Below are 17,600 nucleotides of genomic sequence, written 5' to 3'. Positions count from 1 at the left end.
CATCCTCGGAGCAGGGGAAAGATCGTTATGTCCCGTTCACCCCTGCGATCTTCGGGGCCGCAGCCCAGGCTCGGTGCGTGCTGGCTGCTCAGAGAGGAATGTGGCCCGAGGCCCCATTTTCGCAGCGACTGGCTGCAGGTCCCACACGCAGCAAAAAGCGGCAGCGCGGGGGTTGCACTCGGGGATCGCTGGCCCCCGCCGTGTCTCCCGGCCGGGCCTGCCCCGCCGGCCGCACCAGTTCCGGGCACCCCGCAGAGGCGAGCGCGTGCAGCGGGGTGGGGGTGGCGGCTGACCGCTCCGGGTCCCAGCGTCTTCCGCATCCCCGCCCGCAGGCCCCGCCCCTCAACAGGACCAGCCCCTCGCACCCCCCGCCCCTCGCTTCCGGGTTCGGCGCCCCGCCCCTCCTCGCCGCGCTCCATACTTGGCGATCGCCGAGACCTTGCGCGCTCATTGGCCGAGAGCCGGCTGCGTGGGGGGCGGGCCCAGGCCGGGCCGGGGCGGGGAAGGAAGGAAGGCGGCGGCGGCGGTGGCTCGGCGCGGGGGGAGGGGGCGCTGACCCGGATGTTCACTCTCGGGCACCCGGGGAAGTGGAAGCGCCGGGCCCTGCAGCGGGGGGGAGAGCCACAGACGCCGGGACCGGGAGCGCCGCCGCCGCCGCCGCCGCCGCCATGGTAAAGGCCCGATGGCCCCCCCCGGCCCGGGGCCCCGCCGGGGCTCGGACCCTTCCCGCCGCCTGGCCCGGCCCGCTGAGGGTGGGCTCCCCGGGTGGGGGAGGGGCGCGCCCGGAGCCCGAGGGGACCCCCCCTCTCCCGCGCTCGGGAGGAGGCCCGGCTCGGGGCGACCCCGGCCCCCGCCCCTGCTTCCAGCTGGACTCCATGTCCGAGTCCAGGCTGCGCTCTCCCGTAGCCCGGGCCAGATCTGGACCCGTGGTCCCGGCCGGGCACCCCCTTCGGTGACCCAGGCGTGGTCCCTCTTCCCCCCGGCCCGGCCCTGCCCAGGCCCCCATCCCCTGTCCCTCCGGCCCAGGTTGGGCTGTCGCTTCTTCCTCCTCCGGCCCAGGCTAGGCCTCTGCGCCCCCGTCCTCCCTTCTCAGGGCCTCAGTCCCCCCGGCCCCCCTCTCCCTGGCCTCTGTCCGGACCCCCAGTTCCCCCCTTCCCCATGGCCTCTGCCCCCTTCTCAATGGCCTCAGTCCCCCCGTCCCCCCTTCTCCCTGGCCTCTGTCCCCCTGTCTCCCCCTTCTCCATGGCCTCAGTCCGGACCCCCATTCGCCCCTTCTTCATGACTCCAGCCCACATTTGCTTACCTCCGCTCCGCGGCCTCAGCCTGGCTCGTCTCCTCCCTCCGCGGTCTCAAGTCTGGACCGCACTCCTGCGCTCCGGGCCCTCGCCCGGACGTCACCCCCTCCGCGCCCGCCGTCCCCCTTCCCTGGACTTCTCACCGCTCGGCCTGCGTCAGCTCCACTCTGTCCTGGGCTTGGGCGCCCCCCCCCCCCGCCCGGGGGCTCCGACCCAGGTGGTCCCCTCACCTCCTCCCAGGGCGCACCCTCTTTGCCGCCCGTGGGAAACGAGGGGCGCCCCCCGGCCCGGGTGGGGACGCGATCCCGGGGTTGCGCGGTGCTGCTCCTGGCAGCGAGCGGGCGAGGACAGGGCGGGCATCAGTGTGCCCGGAAGGCAGCGCGGCGCGCCGCGGGCCCTCCCCCACGACCGCCGCCTGGGCGCCGGGGGGCGCGGGACTAGCGGAGCGCTCTGCCGGGGTCCGCAGGGCGCCCGGGGTGTGCGCGCGAGCCGAGGGGTGAGGGCGGGGGAGCCGCGGGCCGGGGATGAGCGCACAATCGCCCTTGTGAGGCTGCCGCTTTTGGGGGCCCCCCCGGGCTCCGAGGCCAGCAGACGGCCCGGACACGATGCACCCCTGCAGACGCAGCCTCCCTTTCCCCCTCAACTGTCAACTCGTGAAGGTTGGAACTGCAGATTATGGAGGTGCCTCGGACCAGGTGAGCCGCCGCCGGCTCCGCTCTGCTGTTTGTTTTGGTAATGAAGGCAGCTGCTCGGCGCTCTGACTGGCCTGAGATTTCACCTAGACCCCCCGTCGGCCAGCCCTCCACTTTTGGAACCTTCTTGCCAGTCAGGCCCAGCACCCAGGTTGGAAGGGCCAGAGGGCTTCTGCCTCAAGTGGCCAAGGAGCCTTGGGCGAGTGGACTGAGTGTTCAGGCCGGGGGCAGGCAGATGTTTGCATGTGGACTTTGGGCCCCAAAGGGTTTTGAGGCTCTCGGTTCCTTGTTTAAGGAAGAGATGTTGCTGCTGAACTAGGGTGACTAATTCAGAGCAGGCTCGGTTTTTTCTTAACGCCTTCCTGTATGGTGATGATGAAAAACGTGGCCTTTGTGATTGGCGTTCTCAGATAGCATCAGTGGAGAACTGACTGCAGGGGAGGTGACCCAACCCCACCCAGGCCTGGGTGGGGAAGGGCTACTCCAGGACAGTTTTGGGTGAGGACTCGGAGGGAGGTTTTGTACATTTGCTGTTGGGACAGAGGCGGGGAGGAGGGTTGGCGTGGCCAGTGGACCTGCTCCTGGCAGCATCTCTGGCTGTGTGGGGGTTGGGTGCAGTGGGGAGCATCTTGCCTTGGCCTAAGCCCCAGAGGTGATGGAAGGATGCCTGTAATGACCCAGAAGGGACTGGATGATACTTGAGGCTTCTGAGCATCCTGTATTTGGGTCTTAGATAATCTGAAAGGATCATGGGAGGAGTGGCGGGGAAAGGCCTTTTCTGGAAGGGTGGGTGGGGCTGCTAGGGGCCTTGTGAGGCAGGTGCTGTCCCCATTTGACAGGGGAAGAAGCTGAGGTTCAGACGGTGGGATAACTTACTAAAGATGCTGTTTAGTTGACAGAAAGCTCTAACTGCATCCTTCCCATTGTCCCAGGCTGTTCGTGTGTTCAGGATGTGAAGGACACTGTATAGAAAACAGTGAGGATGGTCACTCAGAGATGGGCGGGAGGTAGCACTTGCTGGCTACTGACGCGGTCCTGGTTGTTTGCACAGGGATATCATTTCATAGTGAAGCAGTGATGTGGTGATGCAGGCTTACTTGACGTGAACCTGGTTGTTTGCACAGGGATATCATTTCCCAGTGAAGCAGTGATGTGGTGATGCAGGCTTACTTGACGTGAACTCTCTCGGGGCAGGGAGTTTTGTGTCTTGTTTTGCCTGTCTGTATCCCTGGGGCCTAGAACGGTACCCAGCACTGAAGGAAGCAGCTTGGAGTGTTCCCTTTGGGGGCGTGTCTTGAACTTGGCCGTTTGGATTTCATATTCATGGTCTTAATAACTTGTTCTTAGTATCCCCCTAGGCTTGTAAGTAATTTCTGACTGCTTATTGTCCAGTTTCTTCCCTGCTTGAATATTCTGACTAATAAACCAACATAGACCAGTTGGGACAGGGCAGAAATGGTGGTGCAGGGTTGCATACTCTGTGTTTTTTATTTTCAGTAGGTTTGATGGCAGAGAAACCAGCTAGTTCTTAGTTATCTAACTTAAAAGGAAACAGCAGTTTGAGAATCTAAACTACTTCGGACTTTGGAGAAAACGCCGTGATTTTTTTGGCATCAGTTATGAACGCATAGGCAAATAGAATTTGTTTGCATTCTCTTGGCAGGTAATGATCTCCCTCTTGTAAGTGCTTATAGTTTCAGAGCACTTTTCCTTGTGCAGCTCTAACTTCTAATGTAGGAGTTATTGTTGATGTAGAGTAAACGATTCTGGTGCTGGGTGGCGGGGCTGCAGCATGCGGGGATGGGCCGGGCCCCCCTGGAGTTGTCCCTCCAGCTCCCCCATGGTTTGGCCTGACAGGAGAGGAGAGGAGAAGCCTGTTGTACTGTGACAAGGGGAAACAATACTGTTGGTGTCTTGGTTGGTCTTCTCCTGTAGGTGAAACACACAGCTCAGACCCCACATGTATGTACAGCCTTGTTCATTTCAACCCAGCTGGATGTTCTTTGGTGGAATCCTTCGAAAAAGTGGCCCACGATGGATCAGTTGGCTTGAGGTTAAGGAGATGCTAAATCATCTGCTTGAAAGTAGATATTCCTGTTTATAACCCGGAAGTCCTATTCTTTTATGTTCCTTGGGGGAGGGGAGGGGACAGATGGCTGACCGCACAGGGAAACGGTGGCTGGGCAGGTCCTTTGAACACTGAGACTCTTGCTTCTTAGACAGGGAAACGCATGCCATCAGGCAGAGAGTGGGGTGTGAGGGGGTGCTGGAAGCTAATAGGTAAGATTAATACACGGTACACAGCATATATATGAGGGCTTTCTCTGTGCTGCTCTGTGTGCTGGGGACAAGACAGACAGGGGTCCACGCCTTCACAGCTTGCATTACTTGGCCGGGAGGCATGACACTCTTACCTGAAGTTTAAGGAAGCAGAGCCTTGTTTAATGTAGCTGTGAACTCACTTGCATGAGATGATGTGGGAGACTTAAGAGAAGGGTGGAGCTTGTGCCCAGCTTCAGCCCTGGCCTTGGGGTCTGCACCCCACCTTGAGACAGCACTGGCCCCACGGTCTGTCCCCTGCAGACCAGAAACTCTCCCAGCAGGGAAGGTAACCTTGTGCCATGGAAATCCAGCCCTTCTCTTCTGGGTAGCGACCACTGATTGAGGATTGGCCGTCATCCAGAAACCTGACTTAGGTCTTGCCTCATCCCTGGATGGACGCTGGGGAGGTTGAGTGACTGGTGTGAATGGTGGGTCCACCCATCCCCTGTGCTGAACGTTCACTCGGTTCCTAAGAAATGGCGAGCAGCAGGGACCCCAGTACAGACTCTGGTCCCATTTCTCCTTGTGGTGGATTCTGCCAGTGAGAGGGGCATGGACGTCCAAAGTGTGCAGGATCACCCACAAACACACTTGGATAAGACCAGCGAGGGACTTGGCGGGTGGTCCAGGGGCTAAGACTCCACACTCCCAATGCAGGGGGCCTGGGTTCCATCCCTGGTCAGGTAGATCCCACGAGCTGCAGCTAAGAGATTGTGAAGTGAAAGTCACTCAGTCGTATCAGACTCTTTGCATCCATGGAATTCTCCAGGCCAGAATACTGGAGTAGGTAGCCTTTTTCCTTATCTAGGGGATTTTCCCAACCCAGGGATCAAACTCAGGTCTCCTGCATTGCAGGTGGATTCTTTTGCAGCTGAGCCAGAATGCCACAACTAAAGATCCTGCTCACTGCAACGAAGATTCAAGATCCCAAGAGCTGCAACTAAGATACCGGTGCAGCCAAATTTAAAAAAAAAAGATCAGTAAGAGGCATACCGTTTCTGAATCTAGGCTTTTAGAGATCAGGTCTCTGGGGTGAGGAGGTGGAGGCTTGCCCGCTGTGGGAGCTCTGGCCCTCTTGCAGCACCCCCACCACGAAGGTCCATCCAACTTTAGGAGGGAGGCAGCATCGCATGCAAAAAGTTAAGACTTAGGAGCCAGACAGCCTTTGGGATAACAGTACCTCCTCGTAAGGCTTCTATGAGGATTAAACGAGATAATAACTCTTCAGGTGCTTTCTGGCACATAATTAATATGCATCGTGACTATCGCTGTCACCATTTAACAGGTGGGCGTCAGAGGGGTGAGTGGTTCGTCTGTCTGTAGCTACTAAGTGGAGGAACCAAGTTTTCTGGTTTCCGAGGTAGACCCCTTTCCTCCACTCCTTCCAGCCTGGTGAAGGCAGATATGAAGTTTGTTTGGCTTTGGGCTGTGTCTTGAACAAAGCACGTTGCTGGCTGGGCCTGAGGCTCTGCTCCACCGCAGAGGACCAGGCGCTGTGTGCTCCGGATACTCCGTGTTACCATGGCCTGATGCTGTGTCTCGGGCTCTAGATACCTGGTCTGTGCCCGGTGGAGCCCCCCGTGAACGGAGTCCGTGCCTTGTGCCACACCATGAGCCTATGAGCTCCTCAAGGGCAGACACATTGTCTGAGTCCCACCAAGAACCCACACCTCGCATGGGCCTCCTGGCACTTGGTGAGCGTCTCATAGACGTAGAATGAACTAGTGGTGGGCACTGAGAGGGGGCTGCTCCCCAGGACGTGGGCTCTGGGGTTCGGCACATGGGTGAGGAGTCCTGTTTCTGCAACTCAGTATGGGACCAAAGCGAGGATCCTACTCTCCCTCGACAGGCAGAGCGAGGGCGGCATTTTATAGGGATCCGGGGAGAAAGAGGTGGACATGGTAATGTGCTTAACTCAGTGCTTGGCGCACAGCGCATGGTCGCCGTGCTTATCGTTTGCCTTGTCCTGTCCCCTCCACGGTAAGGACGTGAATTGCCCTGATCCCCACGCTCAGGTCCAGTAGAGGAGGCCAGGTGCATCCAGAAAGCTAAGTGCAGCCGGAAGGAAGTAGTAAGAGGAGAGACTCAGCGGGTCACGCATCTGCCCATCCCTGCAGGCTTGCCTCTCAATCCACTGCCTGCTCCCCAGGCGGCTTTGGTGGGGATGGGGTGGGGTGAGGCCCTGAGAGACCATGACCAGGTGGAGAAGAAGGGGTGGGGTGCAGGGGCCTGGAACAAGAGCAGAGGTCAGGATGACCGTCACCTGGCGAATTTGGGGACCAACTGCAGAGTGCACGCCAGGGTGGGGGAGCTTCGGTCTCGGGAGGGAGTTGTGGAGTGCCTGAGTTGCTAAGCTAAGGAGTTTGCATTTGATCTGGGACAGTGTGGAGCCAAGTTAGATTTTTGACAGGGCAGGTGGAAATTGGAGGAGGCTGGCAGAGTCGTGGTATTTTAGGAAGAGGCATCTGGCGGTGGTGTGCAGCCGGGAGGGAGGCGTTTACAAGCATCACCCTGCGAGGTTTTCAGGGTCCTGGCCCGCCGAGTGGCTGTGGGGAGGGAAAAGGAAGGGGTGGGTGAGAAAGATGAAGATAGGAAAGCTGTGCGCCGTCGTGATTGATCATGTCTGGGCTGCGGGAAACGTGTCCTGGAGCTGCCCTGTTCAAGCATTTGGACAGGATGCTTTATCACTGACCCAACAGCTATTTCTGAGCAGTTTAAATCCTAGATAGTGGTGTCTGCAAAACCTTGATATCCTCCTCATGCCTGAACTGGGGTTTCGGTCTGGTTAGCCCAGGGACCCAGCCGCCCAGCCGTCTCTGCCTCTGCGGTGGCACCGATTCCCACTCAGCCTGTGCGACCCTCATGTCCCCCGCATCACCTAGCCCATCAGCCCCTGGGGTCTGAGTTCTGGTACCAGGCGCCTCTGTCACTCGTGATTTTTTCCATCAGGTCATTCATCCCCTGGCTGCTCACCCAATAGTCAGACCTACTAGAAGGTGACTCTTAAGCAGAGGAGGCAGATAAAAACAGGCTGGTCTGAGATTGTGCCTGACTGGGCCATCACCTGGTCCCCCCGCCATGCCCCCCTCCACCCCCAATTTCAGACAGCTCTGAACACCTCTGAGAGGACCCTACCTCTGCAACTATTTCTTCCAAAGCCGCAGCAGCCCTGGCTGTTACATCCACCTGCCCCGTGGCGGTTATTGTGAGGACTGAGTGAGTTTGCACGTGGAAAGGGTAGAAGGTGCCCGGTACTCTGTCGGTACAGCGGGACTGATTATTTTACAGACATCGATGATTGAGAGGTCGTGTTTCACTTAACTTCCAGGCCACCTGGGAGCAAAGTGCCAGTGGCTCCGGTTCTGCTGAGACCCCAGAGAGGCAGAGGCCCTCGCCGTCGCCCGGCGATCGGAGGGGCTTCCAGCCTCGTGCTTTCTCCCCACGAAGCTCTTATTGCACTGCAGATCGCGAGCGTGCGTGTCCTCTGGCTCAGCCCAACCGTCTCCACCCACTGCTTAAACCGCTCCGCAAAGCTTCCTCTTCTAGCACGGAACTTGGCAGGACTCTTCTGAGTTAGGATCTGCTCGGAAATCATTGTTAGTTTAGCATCGCCTGGACTTACCGTCTCAGGGGTTTCAGATTTGGGCGGAGGACTCACTATAGGTACTAAGTGAAGTATCTTCAGTGCAAAAAGTGAGGGTCCTGTCAAGATTCTTTTGCTTGCGTCCTTTCTGCCGGGGTCCGTGACAAGCAGCATCCCCTTGGAGGTACTAAGGGGCTCTCTCCCCCTTGTCAGTGGTGGCGAGAGAGGCAGACAGGTCGGGTGTGGCCTGCTCACAGGGCCTGCTGCTGCTTGAGGCGTCTCTATGAGTCTTCGGCCCTGAAGAGGTACATCTGATTCCGCGCGGACAGGCTTCCTGCGGGCAGTCCTGGGCCCAGGAGCTCAGAGTACGAGCTTTTTACTCGCCGCACGCTCCTGCGGAGAAGTCTGATCTAAGACCCCATGGTCCCTGAAGGAGCTCCTTTGGGTTTGTCTCGGCCTGACCCGAGGCTCCGTTTACTTTATCAGCCCCTCGCATCTCCGCTGAGCATGGCTTGGTCAGTGTGCGGTTCCTGGAGCTGGATGCGAACGCAGCAGCGGCCGGGCTGGCCCGCTTCAGGCGCTTGGCTCTGTGAGAGTTTCCTTTCTTTTTGCCACATCACACGGCAAAGGCGGAATCTAGTTTCCTGACCAGGGCTGGAACCTGCGCCCCTGCATTGGAAGGCAGTCTTAACCCCTGGACGACCAGGGAAGTCTCACTCCGATTTTCTGACGTGCGCCGTCCTTGCTTCCTGCTGTTCCTCCTCCAGATAACTCCTGTCTCCAGATCTCTTGCAGCCGTAGGGGGTGTGGAGCCCCAATAGTCCTGGATTTCGAGGCCTCTGACTTGGTCTCGAGGAACAGGGAGCGGAGGTGCAGTGTCCCTCCCGTGCGCTGCCAGGCCTCCCTCCCGGACTCAGTCACAGAGCCGCCTCCCTTCTGCCCTGGTCTCTTCTGGGTGCAGTCACTGTCTCTGGTTCTCTCAGCCGCAGCCCTGTGAGGTCTGTTTCCTCCTCCTGCAGATAAAGCTCAGAAAGCTGTAGTAACTTGCCTAAGGGGCCTGGCTAGTCAGTGCCAAAGCCGGCATTCGGATCCAGCCTGTCCCACTCCTGTCGGGTGAGTCCTGTGGTCCGGTCTGTCTCATGCGTGGACCCACCAGGATGTTTATTTTATAGATGAGGAACGCGGGGCCGCAGGGCTCACCTGCAGGTCCCGCCACGGTGGCTGAAGAAGTCTGAATTTAGGTTAGAAGTTCAGAGGGTTGGGACTGCCCTGGTGGCTAACAGTCTGCCTTGCAATGCGGGGAATTTGGATTCCAGCCTGGGTTGGGGGGTGGGGGGGCGGCAAGATCCCACATGCTGCTGAGCGTGAGCAGCGCGACCCCAGAGTCTGTGCACTGCAGGGGGAGATCCCACGTGACGCGACTTTTGAATCCGAGTGTTATAACTCAGACCTGACGTAGCCGAATAAGTAAAGACTAAAAAAAACTTTTTCAGAGGGCTCTGGTTCAGGGTGTTGAAAATGAAAGCAGCTGGAACCGCCTGAGCCATGGTCTGTTTTCAGAGAGATGCCTGCTGAGCCTTCAGGTGGTAGGTGCGTCTCCTCTGCCCTCCTTAGGGGGCACCTGGGCATTCTGGGCGGCACTCATGTTCATTGTGCTGTAGGTGTGCACGTCCCGGTCTCTGTGGGGACCCTGGGCTCTTCCCTGTGAGGCCCATCCCAGCCTGGGCACCACTGACAGGGTCAGGGTGCCTGGGAACCTGTGGGCAAAGACCGTCCTGACTGTTTTCGTAGTTGCATGACCTTGAGCAGGGCGAGCTGGTTACCTTCCGGATGCTGGATACCTTCTGTTTCTTGTCCTTGGGAGAGAAGACAAATGCCAGTTCCCCACTCAGCTCCGAGCTGTGTGGTCGCCGTGGTCCGCTGCCTCTGTCTCTGGGCCGTGTGTCCGCGTTGAATGGGTGAATGTCCGGGAGGTCCTGAGTGGACGTAAGCACCCTCTCCCCGTTGCTGTCATGCATGTGCCTGCGTGCTCGTCGCATCTCACTGTGCAGACCGTGGACTGCAGCCCGCCAGCCTCCTCTCCGTGGGGTTCTCCAGGCACGGAGATCCCCAGGGGATCTTCCCCACCCAGGAGTCAGACCCGCATCTTCTGCGCCTCCTGCCCTGCAGCGGGTTCTGCACCCTCTGAGCCACATGTGTGCTCAAGTCACTCAGGCGTGTCAGACTCTGCTTTCCTGTGAGCCGTAGCCCAGCAGGCTCCTCTGCCCATGGAGTTCTCCAGGCAATCATACTGGAGTGGATTGCCATTTCCCTGCCTCGGCAGGGGGTTCTTTACCACTCTTTCCTAGGCCAGAAATGGCCAAATACCCGCATTTCACATGGTTCAGCCTGTAACAGACCAAACAAGAGGGCAGGGCACTTCCAGAGTGAGGCTTTCTAGCGCTGGTCCAGATCTCCTATGGGACCTAAGCCCTTGGCCACACCTGGCTTCTCAGGACAGCAGTGTTGGGCTCCTAGTCAGTCAGTGTCACTCCAGGTGGGGATGACGGGAATGGAAGGAGCTGAGCAGGGTCTGCCTGTGGGGTTGGGTCTCCTGGTGCCAAAGACTGTCTGCAGGGTCCAGTGGTGGGGGATCCGGGCTGTGTGGGAAAGGGGGCCCTAACGCTGCTGGCATTCGCTGTAGCTCTGCACGTGGGGGGCGCCGAGCACTTGGCCCAAGGTCACACAGCTGACCGTCCTTGGAGTTGGAGGTCAGATTCCAGAGTCCAGGTCATCAAGGGGCAGGTTCTGGAGCTGGACCGCCGAGGTCCCGGTCCGAACCTGCAGCCTTGGGCAGCTTTCTTCACTCTCTGCCTCAGTTTCTTTGTCTCACAGTGAAATGGTGGGAATAAGAGTATCTATTTCTGATGGGTTTTATGAGGATTACATGAGTTAATGCATGTAAAGCCAGACACAGGAAGACATTAACTACTATTATTAATAATACTGCATTATTATCAGTGACATGGATTTTTGGCGTGCTGTTAGAGCCGAAAGAGACTTGTGATGTGGAAACTCCCTCTGCTTTGTGTTGGAAGGAGTTTGGACTCTGTTTTTGTTAGTCTCCCAGAGAAGGCGTTCCTTCTCCCAGAGCTCACTGGAAGCACACCCTTGTTAGCACAGGCCTTACAGGCATGCACCTGCCTCTCCATGAGCAGGTTGCTGGAAATGGTCCTTTTGTTCCAGGTAATAATATAAGTCACTCCTCTGGAAAATGGCTTAATTTTTTTTTTTTCTTTCTCGGCATGAGTGGCCAACTCTGGGGCGCCAGTTACATACAGCACCCAGAGCCTGTGAGGGGAGCAGGGCAGGGTGCTAATCAGTGGGCCTCGTCCCCTAACACCCCCCTGGGTGTTCTGATCTATTTTCTCCTTTTCTGAAGGTGGCAGGTTTTCACAGGGGCTCTCAGCTGCCACTAAGCAGCGTTGCATCTGTGAACTTCTGCAGGCCTGCTAGACTTCACTGCCTCAGGGATTTCATGTTTGATTTTTAAGGACGTGATTTTAAGGTGTGTGGAGTGTTGGGGTTTAGGAGTATAAGAAGGAGGGACAATAAAAGAAAATGGAGGGAAAAATGATCATTGGAAGGCAGCCTGGTGTAGTATAGTGGAAGGGAGACTCCTGAATCTTGGCTTCTCAGGGACGGTGTGAGCTCGAACTACCTACTTCCTCTCTGAGCCTCAACTTTTCCTCATCAGTGAAATGGGCATAATCTCCTCTTCTCAGAGGAATAAATAAGAATAATACACGTCAGTGCTGTAGCTCAAGCCTCATGTGAAGACACCTTGTTATCTATAGGAATCTCATCTTTTGTCTTGCAACTTAGCACTGGTCCACTGGGAAGAGAATTGGATGGCTCCAGAAATCCCTGCTCTAAGGAGTACCCTAAATCTAAGCTGGTGCCCTGATGACCCTGAGCCGAGTCCTGACCTCCAGCGTCCCCAGGGCTGGCTCTCCGGCTGGGCTGCCCTCCGAACGCTGGCTTAGAGGGTTTATCGTGCGCAGGGGCCTGCATGATGTCAGCCTCTCGGTGCTGAGGGTCGTGGGCACCGTCTCCTGTCACGTTTCCCTGGGCCCTGGTCCTGCCCCTGCTGTGCAGTTGTGAAGATGGAGGCCTCAGCGGTTAGTGAACCTTTAACAGGATCACACAGCTAGTCGGGGCAGGGGTGGCCTTTAAACTCCATCCTTCTGATGACAGCATCCTGCCCACAGTACGCACTGGAGGCTGGCCCAAGGGTGCCTGTTCACATACAGGTTTTCTCCTCTGAAGATCTACCAAGCGTTCTTCAGCAGGTTTTAAGCCTTCTGCAGCTCGAAACAGACTGTTAGCCAGCTGCCCCCAGTTTGGCCCGTCCGTGCCATCGACCCTGGAGCCTCGGGTGGGCGTGCAGTAGCTGCAGTCCTTCGTTTGCGGGGAGCCTCACGTCCTGCTGGGAGCTGCCGACCCATGGCAGGTGTGACCTCCCTTTTGAGGCCCCGGGCACCGCACCCTCTGTTCCTCCCTGCACCGTCTCCTCGTCCCTGGGCATGTCCACGTGGACTCTGAAATAGCGCAGCTGTCGTGAGCAAGCGGGCATGGGGACTCAGAGCCACCCTGCCGCGGGGGCTGGAGTGAGAAACGGGCTGTAATGACAGCAGCGCTCCCGGAGAACCGGTGGACGGCGGGGTGCACCAGTCACAAGGGGCAAGCCCGGGCGTGGGTGCTGAGCGAGGCTGCCGTCCTCAGGGAGCTTCGCGCACCGGGCTTGCTGTCAGCACCCGGCCATCCACAGCACGGGCAGGGTCTCCGTGACTTCCGGTCAGCTCGTCGGGCACTAGATGGTATTGCTGGGAAATAGGGCCAGTCTTCCCCATTCCTCGCCCTCCGTGATTTCCTCTTTCCTTCCTTTCAATGACCTTCTCCACGGGCACTTACGTCGTGGCACGCTAGGGCTGCCTTGTCCTCCAGCGTCCCACACTACTGGCTTTATAAGACTTGCGCTGATGGACTATTGGTTTCTTCCCCCCCCACTACCTTTTGTTTTTTTTTAAGAAGGAGATTGAGCTTTTATTTTTTTAATATCAAAGTACAATTGTCAGACAACATCTATTAGTATCAAGTGTACAACATAATGATTGAGTATTTGCATATGGTGGACTCTGGTTTCTGAACTTGCTGAATTCCAGACGGAGAGCACACAGCAGCTCCCTGGGACTTTACTCCGGGATCCTGCTTTTATTTCGATTCCATGGAATCTGCTTGGTGCACATTGATTGTTGAGGAAGCATTTTTTGAAGTAACAGACAAGAACTGGTTGCTGTGGTCCCCAAGGAAGGGCCCGCCCATCGGTTGACCAATTACCAGCACGTGGACACGGAAATAGCACTGGACCTTTGTATGGCGAGCTCAGAGTGCTCTGTGAGGCTAGACTCCTACTCTCACATCCTTGTGAAGCATTGCATTAACTGCTGAAACTCTGTGAGTTGAATTCCATCACATGGCAGAATCTCTAAGGAAAGGAAAAAAAGACAAAACAAGATTTCTAAGCCTCAGGTGATGGGCTGTGTATTGGAACAAGTGCAGCCAGATTCCAGATCAGCTGAAGCTTGAGCAGGCCCTCAGAGTGAGTAAGGAAAGGGTGGCAGGAACAGCTGTCACTTACGGACTTTACTTAGCGCTTGACATGCATTATCCTGTTAGTTCCTTGAATTTTCCTTAAGCAGGAAGTCCTGTGAATTTAGGACTTTAGGTAAGTTCTGCTGCTGCTGCTGTTAAGTTGCTTCAGTCATGCCTGACTCTGTGCGACCCCATAGACGGCCGCCCACCAGGCTCCGCCGTCCCTGGGATTCTCCAAGCAAGAATATTGGAGTGGGTTGCCATTGCCTTCTCCATAGGTAAGTTATACGCTGTGTGAATTTAGAGATTCTTCAGATGGCTAATCGGCGTCAGAGCCCGGACTTGCACCCAGCTGTTCTGCAGTTAAAGCCTCTGCCCTTCATCTCTGCTGTGTCCTGGAGTTTCATCACTCCTGGTGCCTCGTCTGGATCCCACCGTGAGTCCCCAGGCACTGGGACTAGGGTCCTGCATCTCAACGCTCTGGAATCGACTCCACGCCCTGGAGCTGGCCATTGTCTTTTCTGCCACGGAAACTCAGGCCCGTTTGAAAACTTGCCTTTGAACGTGCTTGTCCAGTGACGCAGGGAAAGACCACAGTTTTCACCATGACCTTGTTGAGTTCCTATTGTTTAGTCACTGAGTTGTGTCCGACTCTTCGCGACCCCATGGACTTTAGCCCACCTGGCTCCTCTGTCCGTGGGATTTTCCGGGCAAGAATACTAGAGTGGGTTGCCATGCCCTCCTCCAGGGGATCTTCCTGATCCAGAGATGGAGTCCACGTCTCCTGCGTTGCAGGCGGAGTCTTTACCACTGAGCCACCTGGGGAGCCCCAGGAAGTCAGTACCCTGAGTTAAAGAAGAGATCTGCGGGCAGATCCAGGTTCAAACCCGGGGCCTTCTGAGAGCTCCTGTTGTGTTGCAGTGTACACAGGAGATGTGAATTGCAGTGACAGAACGCTGGAGAAAATGAGTGTGGATTGAGAGATAGGAAGTAGATAGATAGAAAGTATTGTAGATAGAAAGGAGGGTTGAAAAGCGGCGGTGTGTCTGTTGAGTGGGAGTGACGTTTATCTGCACACACACGTATGTGTGTTGTATGTATTTGTCTCCCCTCCTTCTGAGTCACTTAAGCTAACTCCTCAGGAGTGGGACCGCGGGGCTGAAGAGGACACACGTCTTCCTCTGCACCGAGCCTTCCCGGCGCTTCGCTCTGGGAGCTGCTGTATCTTCTGCTTCCCTGGCTGTCACTTGGGGCCCTCTGATCTGACCAGTTGAGAGTGCTCTTTGCTTTCCTGCAGAGTAGCCCAATCTAGTGTTTGCCTTCTAGATGGTTTTGCTGCCTCTCCATATAGAACTGTTCGGTTTTCTTTGAATTGCCTCATCTGTTCAACTTAAATTATTTAAGCGGAAGGATTTCCCTGGTGGTCCAGTGGCTAAGACTCCACGCTCCCAATGCAGGGGCCAGAGTTCGATCCCTGGTCAGGGAACTAGATCCCACACGCTGCAACTAAAGGTCCCAGTTGCCCCAACTGAGACTGGGCACAGCCAAATAAATGAGTATTTTTAAAGAAAGGAAAAAAAGGAGTTATTTAAGGGGAAACTTTGTTGTTACCACAAGTGGAAGACTAATATTAATCGCCCTGAGTAGAAAGTACACGTTAAACAAACCTGAGTGACTGTGGATGTGGGAGGTGGAGTGTCTGTGGACCAGCTGATGCTGGTGACCGCCGGTGTCCGGCGCCTTCCTGTCTCTGGGCCTCCGAAGATCCCGGGGGAGGGAAGACGGTGGCAGGCAGGGGTGTGTGCAGGGGCCCTGAAGGAGGTGTTCAGCTGGGGGCCGTCAGGCAGGGACCCCAGGGGAGAGGTCCAGGAAGAGAGGCCTCCTTTGCCAGAAGGATGGGGGCCGGGTACAGAGGACAGCGGGTGCTGGGATGCGGAAGTCACGTTCAGGGACCCGGACGGCAGCATCACGTCCCCAGAGGCAGGAGGGTGGGCGAGCTCGGCGCGGAGGTGGGGCACCTTGCAGGGAAGGCCTGTGTGTGAGGGAGGCTTCGGGGGCGCCCTTGCCCCGTCCCTTTCAGCACCCTTTGTAGCCTGACCGGACAGCAGCCCAGCAGGCGGCTTGCTTTCCTTGGGTGTCATTTGCTGCCGGCTCACTCCCACCCCTGCAACCCCCCAACCCAGCCTTCTGGGCGCTGTCTGCTGTGCCAGGCCCGGGGCACGGGGCTGAGAGACAGGCGGGCCCAGCCCAAGCTGCCTGTGGGCCGGTAGAGGAGAGGCGTGGCTGTCTGGATGGCCGTGGGAACCAGCGGCAGGGGCCGGGGAGGCGTCCCCTCTGCTCGGTATCCCTTTGGAACCTGGCGTCACTGTGAAAGCTTTTTGTCCTGTTTTCTCTTTTGTACGAAAGGAGCACGTTCGGGGCCCTCCTAGGTGGCCCCGTGCTGAGGACTTGGCACTTTCGTTGCTGTGACCCCCTCAGTTCAATCCCTGGTCAGGGACCCAAGATCCCACAAGCTGGATGGCATGGCCAAATAAATAATGTGCTCATTACAGAAAAGCTGGAAAATACAGAAAAGGAGGGAAAAAATTGCCCATAATCTTACCCTGCCAACAGCTGCTCTTCACCTTTTGGTATGTCAGTTCAGCAGCTTTGTCTCTGTACAGTTTAAAGGTTTTCCTGTGATTGAATTCATATTGGTCTGTGTTATTTTTCCACAGTGTGTGTTTATTTGATTTTTGGCCGTGTTGCTTCTTAGTTGTCGCATGTGGAATCTTGGCTTGACATGGGGCTTGTCTCACGTTGGCTTCTCACGGGCTCCAGAGCGCTAGGGCTCAGCAGTTGTGGTGAACGAGCTTAGCTGTCCCAGAGCCTGCGGGGCCTTAGTTCCCTGACCAGGGTTCGAACCCGTGTCCCCTGCATTGGCCGGCAGACTCTTAACCACTGGACTATCAGGAGTCCTCCTGTGTTAATTTTATATTCTGCTTTTTTCCTTATAAGATTTTCTTGTTACGAACCCTTCAAGAACATTTTAAATGAATAATATTTCGACTGGTTAATATGGTCATTTGGTTAACCATTACCCTGGAGTTGGACTTCCCTGGTGGCTCAGCTGGTAAAAAATCCGCTTGCAATGCAGGAGACCTGGGTTTGATCCCTGCTTTGAGAAGATCCTGTGGAGAAGGGAAAGGCACTCCAGTATCCTGGCCTGGAGAACTCCATGGACTGGATAGTTCATGGGGTCGCAAAGAGTCGGACACGACTGAGAGACTTTCACTCTTAACAGTCGGACACGTAGGGGTGTCTAAGTTTTCTCTATGTGTTGCTCTGCACTGAGGGTCTTTGTCCAGCTCTGTTGTTTTTCCTTCTCTTTCTGACTGCTCCAGTAGCTTGTGTCTGAAGGTGTGGACCAGCTCTCCTTGCCCAAGTGTATACAGTGTTCTTGTTGCTTTGGGCTTTCATTCTGTAAAGTCACCACCAACGCTAAGCAAATCCTGAACCGTCCTGGGATGCTCTGGTGAAATTTTTGTTGCCTGGTCGTCACATAACCGGGGAAGACAAACATTGCATAGTATCACTTCTACGTGGACTCTTAAAAAAAAATCAGATTCCCAGAAACAGAGTAGAAAGTTGGTTGTCACGGGTCAGGAGTTGGGGAAAGTAGGGAGAGGTGGGTAAAAAGGATGTGAGTTTCAGCTCTGAGATGAGTTTCAGCTCTGAGATGAGCTAATGTGAAACATTTAAAAAAATTTTTTTTCCCCGTTTTATGTGCTTCTGCTAAGGTCACCTTACTTCATACATATTGATGACTTGTTATCATTGAAGCCAGGGCCGACAGCGTGTCCATCACGGGTTTTCTCTGTAAGCGCATCTCAGCCCTTCTATCCTTGGGACACTGGACAGCACTGCGCGGGGCCGTTTTTAAACAACAGAGTCCACAATGAGGCGGAGAGTGTAGTGCTAAAAGGTTGTGAGAAGTGCTCCGTTTACAGCAGAGAGCTGCAACTAAAAGGGCAGAGGCCGCCTCGTTCACACTTGGCTGGGTTGGGCGCGTTGGGTGACCTGGATTCTTCTCCA

General features: G+C 56.2%; 1 protein-coding gene across 4 annotated transcripts in view; it reads left to right on the top strand.

Annotated features, from left to right (window-relative positions):
- Positions 1–475: 475 nt before the first annotated feature.
- CAPZB (capping actin protein of muscle Z-line subunit beta) overlaps positions 476–17,600 on the top strand; it is a 136,042-nt gene continuing 118,917 nt past the window's right edge. Inside the window, exon 1 of one of the 4 annotated variants that reach the window (XM_040229434.1) lies at positions 476–671. In XM_040229434.1, the coding sequence (XP_040085368.1) occupies positions 669–671 (3 nt within the window). In that variant the 5' untranslated portion in view covers positions 476–668. Of the gene's footprint in view, positions 672–1,885; positions 1,991–17,600 lie in introns of those variants that run through there. The other 3 variants (XM_040229435.1, XM_040229432.1, XM_040229433.1) reach the window with 3 other exon arrangements.

The sequence above is a fragment of the Oryx dammah genome, unplaced genomic scaffold, assembly GCF_014754425.2.
Source record: "Oryx dammah isolate SB20612 unplaced genomic scaffold, SCBI_Odam_1.1 HiC_scaffold_27, whole genome shotgun sequence".
NCBI lineage: Eukaryota > Metazoa > Chordata > Mammalia > Artiodactyla > Bovidae > Oryx > Oryx dammah.
Note: the sequence above shows the minus strand (reverse complement) of the source record. Positions and strands in the feature narration are given on the sequence as shown.